The 24,413-nt window shown below is 63.8% G+C and overlaps 1 protein-coding gene across 6 annotated transcripts; it reads right to left on the bottom strand.

Moving 5' to 3' along the window:
• Window positions 1-487: 487 nt before the first annotated feature.
• PHRF1 (PHD and ring finger domains 1) lies at window positions 488-24,413 on the bottom strand. 6 transcript variants are annotated; one of them, XM_068976348.1, is made up of 18 exons: window positions 24,319-24,413; window positions 20,609-20,724; window positions 20,209-20,307; window positions 15,693-15,907; window positions 14,712-14,795; window positions 13,202-13,320; window positions 10,490-10,587; window positions 10,043-10,218; window positions 9,502-9,628; window positions 6,912-7,039; window positions 6,291-6,472; window positions 5,812-5,931; window positions 5,132-5,286; window positions 2,114-4,561; window positions 1,764-1,984; window positions 1,313-1,582; window positions 1,105-1,233; window positions 488-722 (listed from the first exon to the last, which is right to left on the bottom strand). In XM_068976348.1, exons 2-18 carry the CDS (start codon window positions 20,700-20,702, stop codon window positions 579-581), a joined length of 4,809 nt encoding a protein of 1,602 aa, XP_068832449.1. In that variant the 5' UTR covers window positions 20,703-20,724; window positions 24,319-24,413; the 3' UTR covers window positions 488-578. The 6 variants fall into 6 exon arrangements, with proteins under 6 accessions (XP_068832449.1, XP_068832452.1, XP_068832451.1 ...); XM_068976351.1 differs by having other exon boundaries at window positions 1,313-1,498; XM_068976350.1 differs by having other exon boundaries at window positions 1,764-1,921.

Raw genomic sequence — 24,413 nt, 5'->3', positions numbered from 1 at the left:
ACATGCCACACAGCTTGGCCAAGAAAGAAAAGAAAAAGCTTCTAAGAACCATGGCAGTGTCCACTGGGGGTAGGCTTGAAGCTTGGGCTCTGGAGGGGCATGGTGGATTCAGCGGATCTCTTCTTCACAGTGCAAGCTCTGGCCACGCAGATGTCCCCCCGTGCCCGAGGGGCAGCCCCTGGGCCCCTCTGCTGCAGACAGGGGCTCCGCCTGCTGTGCCCAAGGCCTGTTTCTGGCCAGTGTGAGCTGCCAGCAGGGTGCCACCTGGGAGGTGGGGGCCCAAATAAAAACTCGAGCAACTGTCTGTGAAACACAAGGGAGCAGAAGGCTGACTAGGGGAGAAGCCCCCCCGCCCGGGCCCGCTCTCTCACCACCTTTCAAGTACCGAGCCAGACATGTCTAAAGAGAATCCATTTTTGATAAATTAGAACACAGTGGGAACAGTGTGTATCTATAATATACATATAAAAAAGTCCAGTTTTAAACTATGAGCAAAAGAGGTGCACAGACCACGGGTGATCGCAGAACCCTGAAAACAGGAGGGCAGGGCGCGCCCCGCGTTCCGCTCCAGCCGCTCCTCAGCCCTCGGCGCCCTGGGCGGGCGGCTCCTCGCCGGCCTCGGCCCGCCGGTGTCTGCGCATGTGCCTGTACTTGTCCACATAAGCCTTCACCAGGTTGCCCACCTTCACGGGGTTGATCTCCCCGCTCTTGCTGTGGCAAATCTGGGGGAGGGGAGACAGTGACCCAGACATCCCTTCGCTCCCCACACGGTCATGGATCATGGGGACCAGGCCCTGGGGACGCTGGGAGGGGCGGCAGGCAGGCTGGCGCGCGTCTCCCAGCTCTGCCCACTTCACAGGGTGGCTGGCGGCCCTCCTGAGGCGACCTGGCACGTCCGCCTCTAGGAGTCTCATTTTCCTAGCCATGAGTGGGGTTAAACGTAGTGTTGCTTAACCTCTAACAACTGCTCACAAACAGCCACCTTTACACCCCAAGCACCTAAGCGGCCGGCTACAGCGAGGGGGTGTGGGGGTGTGGCCACGCAGCCCAGGGCTCTCAGGCCCCGCCCACCGCCCCAGCCCAGGGCTCTCAGGCCCCGCCCACCTTCTGCACCGCCTTGCGCAGGATGTCCTTATATTCGTCCTTGGTCACCTCCCTCTTCTGGTAAAAGGGCTTGATGGCCAGCTTCACCTCCTCCACGGCCCGCTCCTGCACGTGCAGCTTCTTCATGTACTGGGGGCAAGGACACCGTGAAGGCTCAGCACCGGGCTACCGGCCCGCGCCTGCCCCTGGAGGAGGAGCAGGGTCTCACCTCCTCATTCTTGGCCTTCTCTGGGGCCGGCCTGGTGGGAGCCGTCCTCTCCTCAGAGTCGTTGGTAGCAGTGGCGGCGGCAGCGTGGCCGGCTGGCTCTGAGGCTGCAGTCGGGATGGTGGACACTGGGGCCAGGCTCTGGGCTGCCCCGCAGCCTGGGAGGGGCTGGCTCCCCTGGAGGAGGAACTGGACTGCGGGCTGGCTGATAGGTGCATATGGTGGGATGCCTGATGGCAGGGCTGGGCCGGGGGGCAGGCTGGGGCTCTGTACCTGGGCGAGAACACAAGCCTGCTCAGCCTCTACACACTCACTACCCTGTGCCCTCAACCCCCACTTCTGAACCCGAAGAGCCCAGGCAGCAAAGGGCTGGTGCGTGCAGGCCTCAGCCCCAATCCAGCCCAGCCCGCGTAGCCTGGGTGCTAGGCCACATCCCTCCAGCCCAGGGGCCCACCTGAGAGGGGTCAGTTGGGGGGAAGCCAGGCTCTGGAAGCGCATAAGCAGGGGCAGGCAGCGCAGAGAAGGGTGCCTGATGGAGCCCAGCCACGGGGCCCACGTCGTCAGATTCCCAGACTCCTTCCCGCGGCTTCTGTGGCCTGTGAAGTGGTGTCCCTGGGGGCCAACATATGGCGGTGGGTGTACTGGGGCCCTCCAGGCCACAAGACTGCCTCCTGGCTAGAAAATTCCAGAAAAGCGTCCCGGAGCAAGGACCCCAGGGCAGGCGCTGCCATCCCACCCCCAACCACCAAGGTGGCCTGGGAGTCACCCGAGGATCACTCCCCGCCCCCCAAAGCGCCTACTCACACAGGCCTCTGTCGTCGGCCGGGGCCCCGCACTCCGCCTCCTGGAGGTTCCAGGTGACCCTCTTCACCAGCGCCTTAGCTCGCAGCAGGGGGTTCTGAGAGGGGCCTTCCTCCTTCCCCACAGGTGTCCCGCCCGGGGCCTGGGCTCCCAGGGCGCAGGGCACTGCGGCGGGCTCGTCCGCGTCCTGCTGGAGCGGGCGCTTCTCCTGGGGGCCCTCGGCCCCCGGCGAGGGCTGCACCACGTCTTCCCCGTGGATCCGGGACACCTCCCTCCGGATGACGGCCACCGCCAGGCTGGTGTCGTGCTGGGGGCCAGCTGGGGGCACGGTGGGCTTGGGCAGGAGGTCACGCTCCGGGGAGGAGTCCGTGCTCTCCGGGGAGGGCGGGGAACTCATATCATCGATCTGCATGAAGATGGTGTCACTGGAAAAGTCCTCAAAGAGGTGCCCCGCCTCCACAGAGTCACCGTAGTCCGCGTCCTCCGCTGGGTACTCGGCCAGCACCTCCGGGACTGGGGCGGCCTTGTCGACTGCGGGCCCTTCTGGCAAGCCGTCTGCTCCCGCTGAGGATGGGGGCCTGGCCGGGGACCTGGCCGGGGGCTCCCTGTCCGGCCTGGGCTCCCCCTGGGGAGGGGGTGCTGCAGAAGCCTCTTTCGGGGCCAACTTCCGCTCAGGAGAGTGGGGGTGTGGCCGCGGACGCTTCTCCCGGGACCGAGGCCGCCGGTGCGCCCGGGGCCTGTGTTCCGGGCTGGCGGACCTGGACCTTCGCCGCCGCCTCTCGCGGGAGCCGCGCCGGTCTCGCGGCCGCCCCCTCCTCTCCCTGGGGTGCCTGGGCGGGGAGCACTCCCTTCCCCGAGACCTGGACCCTGACCGCCGCCTCTTCTTCCTGCGGCCCTCGCGCTGCTCGTGGGATGAGCTCCCAGAGCGGGAGCGGGACCTCCGCCGGCTGTGGCCCCAGGAGCCTCTGCCCCGCTCCCTGCTCTTGTCTTTCGTCTTCTTCCGCTTGGCGCGCTCGCGGCTGCTGGAGCGCTCGCTGGATGACCTGCGGCCCCGGGCCTTCGGCCGGTGTCTCTTGTGCTGGTCCTCGCCCGCCGGCGGCGAGGCAGACCTGGAACTCCGGTCTCCTGAGCAGGATGAGCGGGAGCCTGAGCGGCCGGCCCGCTGCTCTCTGGTGGCCACCCTCGGTGGGGGGCCTTTCTTCCGGCTGTGGGAGCTGGAGCGGGAGCGGGAGCGGGAGGGGGAGCGCAGCTCCACGACCCTGTGGGTGGTCGCAGGCAGGGCGTCAGGGCTGGGCGGCGTGTCAGGCTCCACCACAGTCACGCAGGTCACTGTCCGGCCCTCAGAGCCGAAGAAGGAGCTGTGGGGAGGCAGCTTCTCATCGCCCCAGGGCTCCGGTGGGGACGGCTGCTGTGCCTGTGCGCAGGGCTCCTCGTCCTGGAGCTCAGACAGACTGGAGGGCCCCTGGGGGGGCTCCAGCTCCTTCCCCGCGCAGGTCTGCACCGTGTAGGAGGTGACGCAGCGCACGGGGGGCAGCGCTGGGGCCTTGGGGCTGTCGACAGAGATGGTCCGCGTGATCTCCGAGGGCAGGAGGCCCAGGTGCTCGGGGCTGCTGTTGGCGGAGCTGGAGTCGGAGCCCGTGGGGTTGAAGGGGTCATAGATCTCGCTCTTGAGCTGCTTCGTCTTCCTGACAGAGAAGAGGGGCGAGGGGCTCGCTCTCCTCTGCACCTTGCTGTCCACCGGCCGGAACGTGTTACAGAAGCCAGGGCTGAGCAGTCTGCCAGAATGGGCTGTGTTCCCAGGAATGTTGATCCTGAAACTCTCAAAGGTGGAGCCAACAGCCTTCCCCCGGGCGGGCCCCAGTGGGCCAGGGGGCTGGGGGCCCCCCGCCGAGTGTGTGCTGGGCTCCTGCGCGCCCCGATTACTGGGCTCACCCTCTACCCGGGCCCTGCAGCCCGGCTGTCCGGGGCCCTCCCTGCCTGTCAGCCGGCTGATGCAGGAGCTGGGGAGCTCGACGCCCTGCCTGCTAGCGGGGCCCTCGTCCCCCCGGCTGTCTCTCCTGATCTTTGGTATCCTGGGGAGCTCGGAGATGTCTGTCCGCCTGGGAGCTGGTCTCAGGGCCTGGCCTGGCAACGTGCTCTTGGAGGGCGAGTCAGAGCCACTGTGTGAGGCCTTCAAGGCTGCAGGCCCGAGAGGCAGCAAGTGCTTGCTGTCGCTGCTAACCCGGCTGTCCTCACTCTGCTTTACACCAGGTCTGCTCTCGGTGGACAAGGTCTGAGGCTGGCCCGACCGAGGGGTAACCGAGGAGTCCGGCTTCGCCGCTGCCCCTGACGTGAGTGCAGGGACACGGGCAGGGGCAGCCGTGCCAGGGCAGCTGGGCCCTGAGCTCTGCGGCCCGGCGCCCTCTGGCGCTCTGGACGGACCAGCTGAGTTCCGCTGAAAGGAGACTGGCACTGAAAGACAGGAAGGCCAAGCCGTCGGTCCTGCTGGCCCCGCAGGGGCTCACCTCCCCCGGGACGCCCTCCCAGCGCGGTGTGGTCTCCATGCCTGCTCGCCCAGCACTGCGGTGTGGGGGGCGGGGGCCGCAGGCTCTCTGTGCTGCGGCCCACGTCGCCTCTGCTCCCCGCACTGTCTTTATGCTATTTATTTGTGGATCAGAACGGGCCTGGTGCCACTGACTGCAGCTGTGCGGCCTGGCCTGCCCTCTATGGCCAGATCCACCCCAGCCCTGAGACCCGCCGGGGCCCCCATCTATGGAGAGGGCCCTGTGCTGGCCCCTGGGGCTGTGAGAGCAGGCAAGCAGCTGTGCCGCGGTGAGGAGGGCCTGTGGGCCGCCTGGAAACCCCACCACCAACTGCGCTACCAGCAAGCGACGGAAAGGCATCTTCAGCCTTCAGCGCTGCTCGGGAGTAAACTCTAGGGTCGCTCGGTCGGCCACAAAACGCAGACCGCCTCTTAGGGACGTGTGGCCCTAAGCCCAGGTGTGCGGAGGGCGGCAGGAGGCCATGGGCACAGCTGCTTACCTGCCCTCTTGGCGCTGAGGGAGCCGTCGCGGTGGATGACGATGTCGGCACCGTTCATCATCAGAAGGGTCTGGCCAGACAGGATGCTCCCCAGCAGGTCAGGGCTGGGCTCTGTGTCCACGTCCGGCTGGGGGGCCATGTCAGCAGCACTCCTCCTGCAGGCAGGCCCCGCTGTCTCAGCCCCTCCAGCCCCAGTGCCCCTCGTGCAGGCAGGGACCCCGAGAGGGAACCCCCACAGCAGCTCCCACTAACGGACGGCAGGGCGAGGGGGCAGACAGGTGCGAGGCCCTCGGCCCCGGCTCCACCGACAGGCGGGGCGCATGAGCAGTGGTGCCTGGCTGGGCTGGGGGACCGTCAGCCAGGAGAGAAGGCTGGCTCCTGGCCCAGCTCCGCTCTGTCCCCGCGCCCCGTGCCCTGCTCTGTCCCGGCGCCCCGCTCTGTCCCCGCTCTGTCCCCGCGCTCCGCCCTGTCCCCGCGCCCAGCTCTGTCCCCGTGCTGTCCCTGCTCTGTCCCCGCGCCCCGGGCTCGGGACTGGCTGCAGCTCCTCCTAGAGCCCGGAGAGGCCACAAGAGGTCAGGGTGCCGGGTGGCAGAGCGCCCACCCGCTGTGTAGTCCACTGTTCTCGCAGGTCTGGGGCCCACCTACACCCCATCCATCCCATCCTGCCCCCCAGGACACACCTGGAGAGCCCCATGGAGACGGGTCTGGCCACAGGCTGGTGGGAGCGCAGGGCTGACCGGGACAGAACCCTCCTCTTGGCGCTCAGAGGGGAAGCAGGGCTTGCAGACGCCTCTTCACTGCTGGGGAGGAACATAGGCCAAAGGGCAGGTGGCCCTGCGCATCCAGGCCCAGGGAGCTCCCACCCACCCTCCACAGCGAGCAGCCCTCGGCAGGCTCTGTGACTCAACACCGAACCGGGGCCCTGTGCAGGGACCTTGTGTCAGCTTGTGTCAGCAGCTGCCCCAGCATCTAAGTCGGGAGGGACGGGGGCAGACACGCCAAGGGAGCACAGAGCTCTTTTCATTCACCACCTAATGGGGTCTGAGAGCTGCTCAGAGCAAGGAACTTCACAAACACAAACCCCGAGAGTGAGCCAGGCCCCAGCGGAAGTGGCGTGTCCCCCGGCCTGAGGGAGAGAGCCCAGCCGCTCTGCACCCACCTGTCAAAGGGGTCCAGCTCATAGGGGTCTCCAAACAGGGAGAGGGAGGCTGCCCCGATGTCGGCACGCATCAGCCCCAGAGACGGGTCTGCAGGCTTGTACACGGAGGGGGTGCAGGCTCCATGGGCCGGCCTGCAGAGGCCCAGCGTCCGTGCGATGCGTGAACGAGCTGTAGCTTCATTCTGAACCCAGGGTCAGAGGGAGAAACGACAGGGCTGAGATCCACGGCCTCTGGGAATGCCAGTTCAACTAGGAACCCACGGCACCAAACACGGGGCAGAGGGCCGGCCGCCCTGGAGCCTGAGGGGTGAACGTGCTCATCACACAAAGACCCCGCCCAGGCCTCACTCCACCCGCCTCACACCAGGTGCCTGCTACCCTGGGCACAAGCGCCAAACAGGTGGGGGGGCCTGGCCCCACAGGCCCCCGTGGCTCCAGAAGCCACTCTGCAGTGCTCTGAACACACCTCGCTTCAGGCCTGTTTTCAGTCCACGCTGCAGAAATGTGCATCTTTATCGGTGAGTCTCCAAGTAATTACAGAGACGCTTCTTCCGTGCCTCCCTCTGTCCCCCCACCGCACGGGCCAGAGAACCCGCCTAGGGAGACCCCGCCCCGGGCTACCTTTCTCTTCTGCACTTTCCTCTTCTTCACGCGACCTGGGCGTTTCTTCAGCCTCGCCCCTGAGCTCCTGCTCTTTGCAGGCGGCCTGGACAGGGCTCTCTTCCGTCCTGACGCTTTCCTCCGCCTTCCTGCCGAGAGCACGTTGACAGCGCTCGCTTGGCTGTGTGCCCACCCCGCTGTCCCCCAAGACTCAGCTGACCAACACCCGCCCACCCGGCCTGGGGCACTGCTCCCTGCTTCTCGTTACGGGCTTTCTACACGCTTCCCCCCGGGGGTGGAGGGCAGCGCACGGCGAGGACAGGGCAAGTCTGAGCTTACACTGACCTCCAGATCTGACCACTGGAACCAGCAAGGAGACGGTTTTACACCACCACGGAACACTAAAGCAGAGGACGCGAGCCGCTCAGCGGCCTCGCCGAGGAGTGCCCCCAGAGGCTGGAACTGGAGACGTCCCAATACATTTCCAGCAAACACATCCCGAGGACGACCCTGCACAGCCAGCAGCCACCTGGGTGCTCTGGGCGATGGCAGAAGCCCAGCAGCCACAGGGTGCCCCGAGGCCGCGCTGCCCCCGCAGACCTGGAGCACTCAGGAACCTCAGCCCAGAAGCAGGTTCCAGGAAAGACAGAGGCCCACCCTCGTGACTGTGCGGTGGAAGTGTGTACACCGAGCCTGGGCCCCTGAGCCCATGACGAGGCCGAGAGCCCTAAGCGATCTCCACTGGAGCCGCCGCAGCTCAGGGACCAGAACCAGTCAACACAGGAGCAGGCGGAAACCACGCTCCGCGACACGGCCCGTCAGGAGGGAGCCGCTCTGCCGTCTCCTCAGCGCCTCGCACGCCTGAACCAGCCGCGGGCCTCCAGCTGCCCAGGAGGTGAGATCTGCCCCCAGGAGACCTGCTCGCTCCACCCCGTCGGAGGACAAGGCGCGCGACAGGCAGCCCCAGCGCAGCACAGAGCTCTGCTCCAGCTCCACGTAAGCTGCTCTGAAATTCCACCACGTCTGTGACACAATCAGAACTCCCGATGCTGACAGGCTGCATCGCGAGGCTGTGGAATTACTATTCATCTCCTCAGGTCTAACGACGGCCTTGGGGTTAAGTCAGAGAAAACACTCCCTCTCTTCCAGAAACACGCTGCGAGACATGTGCAGGTATAAAACGAGGACGTGCTTCAAAGTAACGCAGGAGGGGAGGGGGACACGGCCACACTGGCCGGGAGCGGCCAGGCCCCGGGGAGAAGGTGACAGGGCCTGTGTCCCTCAGCCCCCACAGCTGTGACCACAGCTGCAGAGACGTGACAGCCAAAGACGGGGAGGCCCGGGACAGAGCAGGGGCGAGCAGACGAAGGGTGAGCTGCTGGGACTGAGATGTGAGGTCCTGGATGTGAGCGGGGAGAGTCAGGAGGAAGACAGGCGAAGCGGAACCTCTCACCTGAGCGGGCAGCTCAGGGATCAGCGTGACCTCTGGGTGCAGAAAACCATGACCCACAGGTAGTCCTCAGGTCTCATCTCCACACCCCGCCTGTCCTCTGGGGAGGCCAGGAGCGCAGGAAGATGGGAGGAGCTGGGCAAGAACACAGCGCCGCTGCAGGTGCACACTGCCGCTGGAAGCGGGGTGGGCGCCTCTGACACGGCCCCTCTGCGCCAGCCAGCGCCCTCTCTACTGAGCCAGAGCGGCGGACACACCCACCCCCGGGGAAGGGTCCGCACAGCAGCTTCACCACAGAACCAGCCAGACGCCCGGCACAGGCAAAGAGACAAGCCAGGGCACGCGCCTCAACAGGAAAGAGAGGCGACCCTACACACCCGCCACATGGGCCCAGGTCACTGCTGGGGAGAAGCCAGGGCACACACTCGCGGCCTCCCGAGCGGGAGCCAAGGACGCAAAGACAGCACCGACGGCAGGATGGCGGGGGCCCGGCTGGAAGGCTCACTGGCCTCAGTGGGAGCCACGTGCCCAGCGTGGAAGCACTTGTCACGGCGAATGTGTCTCAGCAACACTGGCTTTTAAAAGACCACAGACTGTGAGCCACTCAACAAAACAGGAACCCACGTCTTCTGATTCACACAAGCAGTCGGGCAGGAGGGCCAGCTCCTGTACGGAGCAGAATTCTGACCAGCAGATAGACAGAAGACGGAGCAGGAGCCGCCAGGGACGCTGACCTCCGGTGAAAGCCTCTCCCTGGGAGAGATGAACCGAACTTCCTGGGACAAAGTTACCAAGACTAACACAGAAAAGGCCCAGAAAGCGTGCACAGCACGGCAGCTGCACAGAGGCTGAGTAACGTCAACAGCCCCGCCCAGGGAGGCCAGGCACAGGGATGCACCATCGGGCTGCCCGATCCGAAGGAACAGCGCGAACCTCCACGAGGCCCCTGCGGGCTCTCCTGAACCCACGCAGGGAGGCTGGGTCACTCTGAGGCACGTTCGGGGTGCTGCCACACCAACAGCCCCTCAACAGGGCGTTCAGAGGGACTAACCAGACCCAAACCCCAGGCCTGCAGGGCCTCGGACGCACTGGTCTGGCCGCCATGGAGACCAGGCCACGCCACGGCAGGGACCGCGGGCAGCGGGAGCCGGGAACGCCTACCTCCTTTCCTCCTGCGGCGGGCGGGGGCACGCGGCCCAGGGCGCTGGTACACGGCTGTGCTGAGCCCGGCAGCCACGGCGTCAATGGTTTCATCCAGCAGAGAGGACATGAGGTACCTAGGGACGCGCTGCACGGCACAGGATGGCACGGTCGGGGGGCGGAGTCGCCTCAGACCTCGCGAGGGAGCCCGGGGACCCCGAGCCCCAGAAGCTGCAGCGACAGACAGCAGGCAGGCTGCGGGGGCTCCCGAGTACCCATGGGGAGCGGGGTCTGGGGAGGCCTCCCGAGGGGCAGGTCAGGCCCGAAGGCAGGAGGAGGAGCGCTCCTGGGCCTGAGGAGAGTGGACTGCAGGCCTCGGTGGCAGGTCCTGAGCCAAAGTCCGCCGCCAAGTCCCTCAGCCCTCCGGGTCAGCACCACGGGCCCTGCGGGTGACAGCGCTGCCCAGTAGCCCCAGGGCCAGCTCTCCGCTGCTGCCGCCAGCTCAGGCCCCCTCAGCGTCGCTCCCTGCACACAGCCAGCGTGGAGGGCCACAGGCACCCACCTGGAACCTCCTGGCCGTGGAGATCCGGTTCCGGTTCACCGTCGCTCGCACCCTCTCGCTCTGCCGCGTCCTGGCGATGGCCCGTGTCCTCCGCGTGCGGGGCCGAAGCCGGCTGGTGGTGGGCACCACGTCAGCCAAGAGCAGGGAGACCTCTTCTTCGCTCACGGGACCCACATCTTGGAAGAAAACACCCATGGCTGACGCGCTCCGCCACGCCCTGGCCCTGGCAGGGGGACTCGGGAACAGAAGGCAGGGGGCACCTGCCTGGCACCTGGGCCCTCAGAACCCCCCCATCGACCAACCCCATGTCCAACGTGCCCTCCCGCCCTCGCACCGGAGTCCAACTGAAAGCCATCCCCGCCAGACAGCCTGATGCCATCACCCTGGGCCGAGGTGCCCACCTCCACCGAAAAGGTCTGGGCCGCCTGAGAGCAGGCAGCACGTTACCAGCGGCAGAAGCGTCCCCAGGAGCAGCACATTCCGGACAGAACCACTCGTCCACTGGAACCTCCTGGAGAGGGGGGTCCAAGCACTCCATGTGATACCTGGGAGACAAGAGGGCGTCTGAGCCGCACGACGGTGCCCCCCACGTGGTGCTGTGCCCTTGTACCCCCATCCACGCTGGAGCCCTGACCCTGCAACGTAGCTGCGTCTGGAGATGGACCTGCAAGGGTGGTGAGGTTAAGTGAGCTCACAGGGTGCACCCCAGGCCCCAGGACGGGCGTCTGAGAACAGAGAGGAGACACAGTGCCCACCCCACCCTGACAGCAGCACCAGGGCCCGCCTGGGCTGCCTTGGAGGCCCCTCCCGAGGACGTGGGGCAGGCGACTGTGCCTGGAGCTGGGTATCCCTGTCCGCTCCCTTCCCCCAGGCATTCTGGGCGGCCGGACCTCCTCCATAGGCTTCAGGGCATCTCGGCCCTATGGAAGGGCCCAACAGCTGCTCAACTCTCTGCGGGGCACGTACTATCTGGGGCCAAGAGACTGGCAGCTGGAAGCTGGCAGCTGTACGGGTGGTGCCCACCGTTCCTGGGAGGTGGTCTCCAAGGACGTCATTAGGAGGTCCTTTCCCACCCACCACCACGGTGGTGGCCCCACGCCCCCCAGCCCTGAGGAGGAGCTACACCGGCACCAGTTCTGCCCAGAGACACCTGCCCCGTAGTGCTCCCTAGCTTGTCCTCAGGGGAGCAGTCAGGGAGGAGTCTCCAGTGCTGGCATCCTGGAGACTCCAGGCAGCACCTAGGCAGGTGGAAACCAGCGCCAACCCCATGCTGCACACCCAGGCCCGGGCTGGACTCCCCTGCAAAGCCTCCTGCCGCTCCCGGCCCTGCCCTGTGTGAGGTCACAGCTGGATCCCCAGGCGGGACCTCACCCGAGCACCCAGTGGACAGATGCCACAGGCCGACCCCAAGCACCGGGGAGCACCCAGAACCCACACTAGATTCCAGCCTGAGAAACCCCCCGACGCAGTCAGTCTCAAGGGCACCACTCGACAGGGAGAGGCAGAGTCTCACGGAAACACCTCCAGCACTGAGCGTGCTCAACCGTGCTCTCACCACCACCCCAGGATCTTGCAGCGGAGGCTGGCGGGGGTGACGGGGGCCCCTCCTGCCCAGTCTGCACCCACAGATCCCTCCACGGAGAAGAGAGCTGCAGGCTCGAGCCCAGGAGACCCCTGTGGCCGCTCAAGGGGGCCTGCAGTGCTCACACGCCTACAGCAACGACCCCCCCCACCGACGGCGGCACAGCCCTGACATGGAGAGGTCCCCATTCACGAACACCGTTAAGTCAAACACAGATAGGGGGAGTCCCCGGTGGTTCAGGGACCATTTCACTGCCAGAGCCTGGGTTCAACCCCCGGTTGGGTAACTAAGGTGCCACAAGCCCCATGGTGCAGCCCCTACTCCCCCAAAGAGGTAAAAGCTTAAGGGAAAATTGAAGCTTGGCAAATGAATACCCTACTCAGGGCTCCCCAGTGTCCCAGCATCCACGAGACCGCCAGAAAACGCACAGGCTGGTTTCAGGCTCAGGGAAGCCAGAGGCAAAGGTGGTAACCACCGCTACGCCAGAACCAGCCTCTCCTTCCCCTGCGTGTGGCCTCCCAGGCGGCGTCCCGCGGTCCCAGCCCCTTCCTGCGCAGCCAGCCATACTGGGAAAGAGGACGCGGTCTGTCCCGCGTCCCACGGTCACGGTACATGACAGCAAGATCCGTGGGCTGGACACCAGGGCCCGCTTCTGCCCTCCAGATCCAGAGTGACAGCAGGCAGAGCGTGCCTCCCCCAGACACGGCTGAGCGCTGGGCCTGCCCAGGGGCAGGCACAGGGCAGGCAGACCTCCGGGGCTGCCACTGGGCACCGATGCGGGTGAGGAAGGGAGGAGGCCCGTGTTCTCAGCGGTGTGAACCCCAAGGGGGACTGGGAGGCAGGCGGAGATGCGGTCAGGCCCTGAGAGAGGGCCCTGCTGCCTTGGGGCAGGGCGACGGCAGCAAGTGGGCCCTGGAGGGTGGCCCCAGCAGTCTGCGCTGCTCCACGGGCACCGGTCCTTCAGGGCCCATGCTGCCCCAGGGTGAGGGGTGCGCTTTGCGGGAAGCAGAAGCCCCCACCGCGTGGACGGACGACAACCACAGGCTACTGCGGACACAGGACGGCTGGCAGCCCATCCTGCCCACCTGCCCTGCGGGAGAGGCTCCCATGCCTGGCCTTGCATGGCGGGCAGGTCCCGCCCGTGTCCACCCTGGCCCGGCCGGCCCACACCCCCGTTTCCCACGTCTGCCCTCCGTCCTGAGGGGTACGGTGCACCCCTGCGAGCAGTCTCAGGAGATGGCTGGGAACGGGGAGGGTGTACACGGCAACAAGGGAAGCAGCCACGGGGAGGGTAGAGGGGATGGGGCGTGCGAGCTGAGGCCAGGCCGGCGGGGGCAGCGGCAGACGCTGGGGTTCAGATGACCTGTGGGGGCTCACGGCGCCGAGCACAACCGGGCAGGCCTGTGGGGGCGGCTCGCGGAGCAGTGGCCCACAGGCTCCCCTCTAGCATGTCCCAATAGCGCAGGGCCAGGAGAACCGAGGGCGGGCGTCTTCCTCGCTGCTGGGGGCTCTGCAGTGAGGAAGGCCCCGGGGGTCCCAACTCGGAGCCAGGCCTGACAGGACAGGGAGGGGCTCACCCAGCGTCGCAGCCGTCACAGAGCAGCAGCCGGTCCTCCCGGTCACTCCGGCCACACACCTCACAGAAGGTCGGGTCTTCATCCTCGTCCTCCCCGAGCTGGGCGCTCTCCACTGGAATCTGGGTACGAGAATGCGCTGAGCACACAGCAGGCAGGGCCATCCGTGTCGCTCTACACTGGCCCAGAGCGGACTCGCTCACACGGCTTCCGTGGGCCCAGGGGCTCTGAAGTGACACGCGCGTGGTTTTAACGTTTTCTAACTATTTCAAGACAGCAAGCCCCCAGAAAGAAACGACTCAACGGAGAACAAGGTGTGCGCTGCAGAAGGGCCCCAGGGCAGAGGAACAACGGGCCAGCCAAGCCCATGGGCGGCGCTGCAGAGCGGGGAGGCGGCGGGCAGACAGGGACCCAGGCCTCCAGCGGCCGCCGCCCCTCGACGGCCACTACTGCTCCCCACGGTGCCGCCAGCAGGCCCCATCTGCGGGGGGTGGGCCGTCTCGCTCTCCTGCCCTACGTCCCGCCCGAGGAGCCGCGTCTGCTCCGCCCTCCCCACCGTGCTCCCCAGCTTCGCTCCCACGCCAGGCAGGCACTCAGGGCCTCCCTGCGCCTCCCGGCTCTCTGTCGGGTCCAGACCTGCTGGTGTGAGGGTCCTTGCACCACTTTCCCTCCCCAGAGGACGGCTCAGGGCCCGCCCTCACTCATAGCTACTCAAGCAGAGCCGGCCTGTGGGGAAACTGCCCGCGCTCCCGCGGCCTCTGGGCAGAACGGCAGAGTGCAGGCGGGCACAGCAGGGCATCCCTGGCAGGACGGGGCCACGTCACCCACACATACTCAGGGAAACCTTTGTGCCCAGAGCGGAGTCCCCGCTGCCTCTGGCTCCAGAGTGAAGAGCAGACCTCTGGCTGCAAGCAGCCCACTGAGAAGATGTGCAGCCAGGCTGCACACGCCATCCTCCCCGGCAGCACCCTGAGGCTTGCGAGGACCTCCCTGACCAGGGCTGAACCAGGGCCAGACCGTGCAGGCAGGGAGTCCCAACCACCAGGCCACCAGGGAATGCCTTCTCTGAGACCCTCTAACGCTGCTGCTCAACAAAAGGAGGCCCGCAGAGGCCCCAGCAGCAAGGAACACGCCCACTCTCAGCTCTCCTGGCCCTGTCCTGTGCCTTCAGAAGTCTGGTCCCAAGAGCTGGCCTCCTCTCCCAAGTCTGGGGTCCACCCCGGCCTCCGCGCTGTGGCCGCTGTGGCTCAGGAAGGAAGCAGCTCGGAGATGCAGAAGAGGTGCGTGGAGAGGAGGGGAGGGGCCAGGGATGGCTCTGCTGCAGAGCCCCTGCTGGGCAGGCACACGGCACCACCACCGGCCGGGCTTCAAGCCCACAGCCGCAAATGGCATTTCAGCGGATTTCTAAAGTGCACGCAATCAACACTTCAGAAGAGCAAATCATCTTTTGAAGGAAGGTTTTCCCACGAGACGGGGACCAATGTAATACACGTAAGGGGGCACCTACACTTACCTTCTTCAAGATTTTACCACCAAACTGAGCTCGAATACAAATACATTTAAATATAGTTCGATCAACTGGACAGGAATTGGCGTTCTGTAAAAGAATAAAAACTGTGTTATAACCTTGAAGAATCAGTTACTGTTAACACCACCTCAAGACGATTCCTCTTAGAAGCCAAGAGTTCCTTTCACAAGAAACCCAGTTGCTGACTCGGTGCTGGTGTGCACCAGGCCCCGTGTGAGGGCCGAGCACAGCCGAGCGGAAGAGAGAAGCCACGCTCCCGTGGTGCGGGGCAGCTCTCCTGGGGAGCCGACACAGGAACGGTCAGCGGCCAGGAAACAGGAGGCCGCGGGGCGGCAGGTGCGCTGGGGGCTGGGCGGGCGGCCGGGCATGGACGAGGTGGCTCAGCACTCGAGTCGCTGGGCCACTGCCACCCTCGCTGCGGAAGGGCGGGTGCAGCGCGGCCAGACCTGCCCCTGCTCCAGGGCCCACGGCCATGACGGAGGGAAGCGGGGCGCAGCAGGTGAGGCCGGTGTCCTGAAGCACGGCCCGGGCCGGAGCTGCGGCCACTCGACCTTGGGCTCACGCCTCTTTGAGTTTTTTTCACAAAGTTCAGAAGTGGGGCGGGCAGTGCTTCCAGAGCTCACCCTGCAGCACCCACAACCCCCGTGTGCACGACTGCCGCGCTCACGAGTCAGGCTCCGTGTCTGTGAGCTGACCCCTCAGCACATGCCTACCAGCCAGCTTGGCCGGCAGGCTGCCCGGGGCCACCCGGGGTTTCTCGCCCATGACCCCCCCACCCCTCGTCCTGTGCTGCCCAGAGTGAGCGTCACCAGCACCCAAGGGCCCAGAACGGGGACAAAGCAGAGACCAGGCTCGGATGCCACCCAGGGCTCCAACCCCTGCCATCAGGCAGAGACCCAGACCCACCAGGGGCCAGCCAGGGGCTGGTCACCCACACAGAGCCCAGCCTGAAGACACGCCACGCACCTTGGACCACTCCACGATGCAGTCGAGGCAGAAGTAGTGGGCGCAGTTCTCGGGCGTGCCCACAGCCTGCTCCCTGAAAGCATTGAGACAGATCGGGCAGCTCTCAGAGTCGTCGTCAGAATTAAACGCACCGCTGCCTTCCAGCGCTCCCTGAGAATCCGCCACTCCTGCCAATGTGTCCACGTCGTCACCATCTTCCTCAGAGTCCTCGGAACCTTAAGAGGCAAGGGTACAAGTCTGTGAACTGGCCCTCAGGAGGCACGAAGCCCCAACTGCACCTGGAGCCGAATCGGAACCCCCGCAGGAGGCAGGCGGCCCCCAGGGGTCAGCGGGCCTCTGGGCGCAGCGCAGCGGGCTCTGGAGGACACCTCACTCCAGCGGCACCTTCTCAAAGCCGTCAGGGAGCTGCCACCTTCGGGGAAGGCCTCTGCTCCAGGGGTCTCCTTTTTCTTTCCTCCGGACCAGAGGCCACAAATGCCTAACCAGGCAAGCTGCACACCACAGCCCTGATCAGCCTCTCAGTCTCTGAGGCCACTCAGCTCGCACTGCCGTCAGTGTGCGCTTGTTTTCTCTCCCCACTGAACTCCAGTGAGCAAAGGTCCAAGCCACAGGGACGCGAGACGCGGATGAGGGGCGCGGTGGGCAGGGTCCTCACACGCCTGAGACCCTGCTGTTACACGACATAATCACACGGGCTCTGGAAGAGCAGCTTCCTCTGGCTGCTTGTACAACCCAAGAGAACAAGAGGCTGACGCACCCTGTCCACCGAGGGATGGCCTCCAGGACCTGAGCGAGGAGGAGATGGGGGCCCACCCAGGCAGAGACAGGACGAGAGCCCCACACTGTGGGGCGTGAAACCTGGCAACCAGCCAGACCTGGGGGGAGGACCCTGAGCCTAGACAGGAGTGATGCCTCTGCGACCCGTTGACGTCAACTGGGCAAGACCTGCGCAGAGGACTGGCCACTGGTATCTGGGCTACAGACTACACTGAGACACCAAGCGTGCTCTTCTCAGCTGCTGTGTTTGTGACAATCTGTCACAAAGCAAGAGAACTAAGCTGGGGTCCACGAAGTTCTGAGAGTGCTCTGGCTCAGATACGCGCCTGGCTGAGGCCAAGGGCGCAGCACCAGGCGGAGCATGGGAACCGGGTGCTCTGGTTCTTCCTCCAGAATCCCAGAAGACCAGGAGCTGAGCGGCAGGCAGAGAACCGGCGTCTGAGGCCACCAGACCCTGCGGTGCCCCGCCCCCAGAGGCCGCCCAGAGTCCCTGAGAGCCGCCAGCAGCGAGGCGCCGAGGCCGAGCCAGCTGCCCGCCCACCTCGTCCTGGGAGCCGTGGGACCAGGTCCCAGACAGAAAAGGGCCCGGGAGGAGGGAGGTGCAGACACGGGTACGAGACCAGAGAGACAGCTGGCGGCACGCCTGCGAGCCTGGGCAAGGCGAGGGCAAGGGCTCCGTGAGCAGGGCAGGACCACGTGGGGAAGAGCTGAGAGCAACCTGTGGGGAGGGGCGCGCAGAGCAGATCAGGAGGGTGCGTGCGCACCACTTGGACAGCAGGTCAGAGTCCTAAGTCCTCCTCTTTCATCCTGAGACTTGAACAGACGTTTCTACAGCTGAAACCTGAGCACACAGCAACACAAGCAGGTGACTTTCAGGGACCAACACCACGGCAAGAAAAGCAAACACGGGTGGAGAGCTGCACGCGAGGGGCTCAGCCGGCACGGGGCTGTGAGGGTGCAGGTCGCTTCTCTGAAGGCAGGCCCTCCAAGCCGCCTAGGCTCTCACCAGCCAGGGACCCCTGCTGCCCAGCCTGTTTCACAGCCTGGCGCTGGAGACTGCAGGGTGTACAGGGCGGGTCAGTGCCCCTCAGCTACAGCTGTGGCCTCCAGGTGCCTGGCCCCCACCGGCACTCCTCATCGCCCACGGGACTCCTGGGACTCGGCTCCGTGGCAGCCGTCCCGCCAGCACTCCCCCTGCCCCACGTGCACCACCGCCCAGCTAGCCCTCCAGATCACAGCTAAGACCTGTCCTTCTGGAAGCTTCTCACCAACCCAGGACCAAAGAGCCCGAGCCCAGCCCCTTCTCGTGATGTCCCCTAAACCACACCCTTGGCATCTATCCCCCTGAGCTAACCGCTTCTTTGCGCGCTGTCTCTGCCCCCTGCCCGTCTTCCAGCCCCCTGCACCCAGCGGCTGTCCACTGGCATCCACAGGCCCTCTGGCCTCTGCTCCAGGGCTGAACCGACAAGGACCTCACGTCCTCTGCCACCAAGCCCCAAGTCTATCTGCAGAAGCGAGTGGAACAGCCCCATCATGACCTGCAGATTCAGCCCAGAGCTGCCTGTGCCTGCAGAGAAGTCGCAGCCTAACTCTGGCGTAACATGTCACCAGTGCACACAGGGCTGCAAGCTCACGCTGCTCCTCCGTAGGCACTGCCCCAAACATGAGGGCTTAGCTCTCTGGGACATTCTAACGCTCATATCCACGGAGCTCCAAGGACTGTGACAGACCAGGCGGATGCCTCAACATCCACACAGGTCCCAATGGCGGTGCTGGAAGGGAAGCCGTGGTGAGCCAAGCTCCCGAAGCCCAGCACCACACAGGGAGGGGCTGGGCGGGATAGTCTGGGGAGCCCACAGGCCACGCACTAGCCAGGGCGGGCAGGAAGGCCAGGGAAGGCGGTACAGCGGGTGCACGGCACTCGGGGCAGGACGTGCACACGGCAAAACTCCCGCACGTAAGTTCGGAGGTGCAGACTGACAGCCTTGTAGCAATCGCTCCACGCCTCTGCCGGCTCCCTCGGGAGTTTGGGAACTAGGGCTCAGGCTACCCTTGTTCTGTAACGGGCTCTGGGCCCGCCCTGCCCACAGGTCCGTCCAGCTGCACACGCTCCCTGCAAACACCCTGCACGCTGCTCTCTCGCTGCTCTCAGGCGCTTTACCCTCCTGCTCAAACCACCGCACAATTGCACTCATCTCACATGCTAGTAAAGTAACACTCAAAACTCTCCAAGCCAGGCTTCAGCAATACGTGAACCGTGAACTTCCAGACGTTCAAGCTGGACTTAGAAAAGGCAGAGGAACCAAAGGTTAAATTGCCAACATCCGCTGGATCATGGAAAAAGCAAGAGAGTTCCACAAAAACATCTATTTCTGCTTTATTGACTATGCCAAAGCCTTTGACTGTGTGGATCACAATAAACTGGAAAATTCTGAAAGGGATGGGAATACCAGACCACCTGACCTGCCTCTTGAGAAACCTATATGCAGGTCAGAAGGCAACAGTTAGAACTGGACATGGAACAACAAACTGGTTCCAAATAGGAAAAGGAGTACGTCAAGGCTGTATGTTGTCACCCTGCTTTTTTAACTTCTATGCAGAGCACATCATGAGAAACGCTGGGCTAGAAGAAGCACAAGCTGGAATTAAGATTGCCGGGAGAAATATCAATCACCTCAGATATGCAGATGACACCACCCTTGTGGCAGAAAGTGAAGAGGAACTAAAGAGCCTCTTGATGAAAGTGAAAGAGGAGAGTGAAAAAGTTGGCTTAAAGCTCAACATTCAGAAAATGAAGATCATGGCATCTGGTCCCATCACTTCATGGGAAATAGATGGGGAAACAGGGGAAACAGTGTCAGACTTTATTTTTTGGGCTCCAAAATCACTGCAGATGGTGATTGCAGCCATGAAATTAAAAGACACTTATTCCTTGGAAGGAAAGTTATCAGATGAGCCACAGGAAACCTAGATAGCATATTGAAAAACAGAGACGTTATTTTGCCAACCAAGGTCCGTCTAGTCAAGGCTATGGTTTTTCCAGTGGTCCTGTATGGATGTGAGAGTTGGACTGTGAAGAAAGTTGACCACTGAAGAATTGATGCATTTGAACTGTGGTGTTGGGGAAGACTCTTGAGAGTCCCTTGAACTGCAAGGAGATCCAACCAGTCTATTCCAAAGGAGATCAGCCCTGGGTGTTCTTTGGAAGGGATGATGCTGAAGCTGAAACTCCAATACTTTGGCCACCTCATGCGAAGAGTTGACTCACTGGAAAAGACTCTGATGCTGGGAGGGATTGGGGGCAGGAGGAGAAGGGGACGACAGAGGATGAGATGGCTGGATGGCATCACTGACTCGATGGATTTGAGTATTAGTGAACTCCGGGAGTTGGTGATGAACAGGGAGGCCTGGCGTGCTGCGATTCATGGGGTCGCAAAGAGTCAGACACGACTGAGCGACTGAACTGAACTGACTCTCCTGCTGCCACCAGACAAGAGACCTTCCCACTGTGTCATCAGCCCAACCACATCAATGTGAGCCAGCTGCCCAGCTGAAGACGAAACTCACTGCAGGGGACTGCCAGAGGAGGCCACCGTGTCAGGCAATGTCATCCTGACAGCTCACAGCCTCCGCTGGCGGGTGTGCTGAAGGTGGCAAGCTCACCAAGGCTGTTTTGTGAACAGCAACCCCCGTCATGGCACGAGGAGACCCGGGGCCCCGAGGACATCCGTGTTCTCACCAGATCCGTCCTCCAGGTCCCTGTCCGCGTCCTCCTCATCGCTGTGCTCGCTGACAGAGTCGTCCTCGGAGGCGTCACAGTGGGCATCACTGCTTCCTTCTAGAGCGACAGGGAGAAACACAGGCCTGAGGGGCAGTGTCACACCCGAGGCAGCAGAGAGCAGGGCTGGGGAGAAGGTGTGCAGGGTGTGCAGAGCACACCTGCCCACAGGGCTCCGGGCAGCACCCTGGCCCCGCGTCCGGGCAGCCAGGGTGAGGTGCGGGGGTGGAGGCTTCCGCTGGGTTTAAGAGCAGATTTGTATCGACTACGTCAAAAATAAAGACCAGACCACGAGCTACTCGAGCACTCTAAGGGCAAAGCGTAAAGACTCACTCCCTGCTCTGGGCGGAGGGGAGCTCACCAGCATCGCTGGCCAGGGTGGCAGGACGGAGTCTTGGGTGGCCATTGGGCCCCGGGCTTCGGTCCACAAGCTCGTCCAGGCTCTCGTCATCCATCGCTGGACATGGGCGTTCAGCTCTGAAAGAAACGAGGCTCGAGTAAGTCCCCGCTGTCCCAGGCTTTGCGTTAAGCTCCCCACCGAGAGCGAGTGACAATCACTGCACGTCACAGGCCTGCTGACACGTGTCCCCCCGCAGCACAGCAGGCAGGGGTGTCTCAGAACTGTGCAGGCACCCACGAGCCTGGCTCCTGCTCACAGAGCCATGCGCACGGCCAGACGCCAACTTACAGCAAGCCCAGCGTAGCGTCAGACCAGCCGTGTTCCTGTTCAGCCACCTGCCACACCTCAACACTCCCCGGGTACCCAAGGCCAGGCTCGAGGGAAACGGCACTTCACAATCTGAGGCAAAGCGGGGCTTTCAGCGGCGGGTGAGCGCCAGAATGTTCAAGTGCCAAGCTGGCCCTCTGCCCACACTCCCGTGGCATGTCCCCCTCAGCCACGGCTGGCCAGCCCAGCTTCGCACACCTGCCTCCCACAAGAGGCCACGGGCACCAGCTGGGGCTCCTCTGACCTGGCCTCGACCCCTCCAGGAACACGGCCAAGTCAGCTGCCTACCCAGGAGCAGCACAGGGCCACGGGGAGCAGGGGCCGGGCTGCCATGTCCACCAGCTCCTGGTCACCACCTGGGGGTGCCGAGCCTGCCTGCTCTGCAAGGCCACTGCCGGGGTAACGGCAAAGACCAAGACCGGTGACCTCACAAACATAAAGGGACACAGGCACCCTCCTGCACCAGGACCTCTGACTTTGGTCTCGAAACGAGGGCTCCTTTCCCGTCAGGGCTACTCACTTCCCGGTGACCCTGACAGGGGACCCCCCGCCGTGGCACAGTGCGTTTCTGAGTCCAGTCTGCACATTTAAAGAGCAAGATCGGAGGGACGGAAGCAAAGCAAGAACCGGGGCAGGAGGTGAGGCAGACAGCAGCAAGCCGAGAAGTCAGGAGAGCCTCTCACTCCCGGACCCCACATGCCGCGCGCTTCACACGCGTCAGCTGGCACCCAGGGCAGGCGCTGTCGCCACCGCCACGGTATAGATGCTCCTGAAGAATGGTCCCTGATGGGGCTGGGGCCAGGATCACAGCCAGGGTGTCACACATCCCAGACAAAGCCCCAGGCTCTGGATGAGTGTCTTCTAAAACAGTGAAGGCATATTAACTTCACTAAATCGCCACCTGCCAAACGATGCGTCTGCGTGGAAACAGTCAACTGAGACTACGAACCCCCTAAAGTCACCACTTTTTTTCTACCTGGTACCCTGAGGTTGAAAAAATCAGTCAGTCCTGCTCAGCTAAGGGTCTGCACTCCCCTGCCTGGTGAGTCAGCAGCACGGCAGGGACCTTCGCTGTCTTCCACCCGAGCCCCGACCACAAGCACTGCTGGAGAAACACGGGCCGTCGGACGAGACGCTGCCACTGCCCACCCAGGAGCGCGGCACCTTCCTGTGCCTGTGGCGGCAGCTGGGCCACTGCAGGTGGACGACCTGTGAGCCTCAAGCTGCACCTGTGACCAGATTCCACAGCGCCATCGTACGACACCTACCTACCGTACCTACCCTGCCCGACTGTGCGCGGCACGGGCCCTGCACTGGGGACGCTCAGCCTATGAGTGGGGGGTCAGTGTTCACACCCAGGAAAGTACCAGGGCAAACTTCAGAAAATGTAACCCTCCAAGCAGACCACAGAGCACCCTCAGGGACAGTTCACTCGCACAAGTAACCCCTGGCTTCTCCCTCAGTGACTGAGACCGAGGCCTGCCTCAGAGAGCTGTCAGAAGAGGCCAGTGTGGCCACGATGGGGTCTGGCCCACGGGGACTTGCCAGGGACACCAGCTCTGGAGCGAGGCTGACTCCCTGTGTCCCTGCACATGTGGGGTTCAGCCCCTCAAGCCTGTGCTCCACCATCACAGCCGGGGAGGAGACTTTCCAAAGGCCACCCAACACCCCTCTCCCTTCCCTGCACGGTCACACGCAGTACCTTCCGGCAGCACCCAGGGGGAAGAGCCCAGGAGTCTCCGAAAGTACTTCCCAGACCAAGCAGCTGTGCAAACACTAAATAAGAGACCACCACTAGGGACCCCTGGCACCCTCTTTCTCCGTGAGGAACGCTACACTCAAACACTGCGGGAATGTGACCCCGGCTCAGGACCCACCGGCCCCAGTGGCGGCCCCAGTGGCAGCCCCAGCTCAGATGCGCCTGCCCAGATCCACTATCCCCACCTCCGCTCGCACACTCCAGACCAATGCCCAGGAAGCCCTTTCTGCAGGAGGCGCTCGGCCCCTCCCGGCTGCTGGCCGCCCCAGGCGGTGCCCGCAATGCTCTGTGGCTTTCCTGCCCAGTCTCCAAGCTTGGGGGAGCCGGGGGACATTTAAACAAAAGTAGTATTTCCCTCTATTTTCAAATCCAGGGACTGAAAGCACCTTGTATCCCAACTAAGGAACCAAAAGGCCTTCCGGTGTGGTCACTGGCAGCTGTGCCGTGACCAGAACCTGGGTGCCCGTCCCCAGGCCCTGAGCAAGGGTGTTAGGTCCAGCGGCTCAGGTCCATCGGGCTCAATTCTCATTTTTCATTCATCATCTGCCGGAGCAGCTACAAGACCTTGAAACTGTAAGCTGCAATACAAGTCAAAAAGCGAGAGCCCAGCCTCCCCACCACCAAAAAAACCAACAAACTAGAGTCCAGTAAGGTCTTGGCAGGGTTAAGAGAGACACCAAGAGTCCAATACAGGGGGCTGCTGGAAGAACCAAAGCCAGGGTGGCTCTGTCAGGGCCCTGCCACCAGCCTGGTGCAAAAGAAGAACCAGTTATTGTCATTCTGACTCAACATTCTTTCCGTAAGAAAAACACCAATGGTTCAGGGAGGGGGCAGGCGTGCTAAAGCCCAAGTCAAACCTCACTTCAGCCTTAGGATCTGTCCAAGCGACCAATGGCCAAACCGTGGCTCACCAGCTGAGTACTATACTGTTACAGAAGCAAGAAGAGTATATAAACGCCGCCAAGTTGACAACGATGTAACACAATCCTTGTTACAAAGAAAAAAGAAAAAGAAAAGAAAAAACATGGGCCAGGAATCAGGATCAGGGCTTAGGTTAACAACCGGCCCTGGCTCGGCATTCAGCAGCTGTGTGACGTTGGCAAGTTACTTAACGTCTCCGGACTCCAATCTACTTATCTGTAAAAACAGGAAGGCCAATACCTACTCCTGAGAGACTGCTATGAAGACTACGTGAGTTAAGGAACGGGAGACCATCCCAACAACCACACGGGCCTGTCGACACACAGGCGAAGCCAATAAAAGCAGAGAAGACGAGGCGCTGGAGGCGAGTTAGCAAAGGGTCACACTCCGCTCTCGGACCGGGGAGGGCGACAGCACAGGGGACGGGTGCCACAGGGCGAGGCGGAGGGCTCCCCGCCTCCCGGGAACCCGCCTGCAGGCGGGCCGCCCGGCCTCTGCGCGAGGCCTCCAGCGCCCGCAGGAGGCCGCCGCTGCCCGTCAGCCCGGGGCCTGAGCAGCGCAGGCCTCGCACCGCCGGGCAGGCCTCAGACAAAGCGCGCGGCGCCCGGAGCGGCCCTCCGGCCGGGGCGCTACTGAAACCCGGGACGCCGCGGCCCGCACGTACCCGGAACCGTGCGCTCGTCGCCGCTGCCGCAGCCGCCGCCACACCAAGAGGCACAACTAGGCCGCCACCGCCACCGCCGCCGTCGCCTCCGCCGC

Source organism: Capricornis sumatraensis, chromosome 8 (assembly GCF_032405125.1).
Source record: "Capricornis sumatraensis isolate serow.1 chromosome 8, serow.2, whole genome shotgun sequence".
Lineage (NCBI taxonomy): Eukaryota > Metazoa > Chordata > Mammalia > Artiodactyla > Bovidae > Capricornis > Capricornis sumatraensis.
This window is presented reverse-complemented; position numbering and strand designations above follow the sequence as displayed.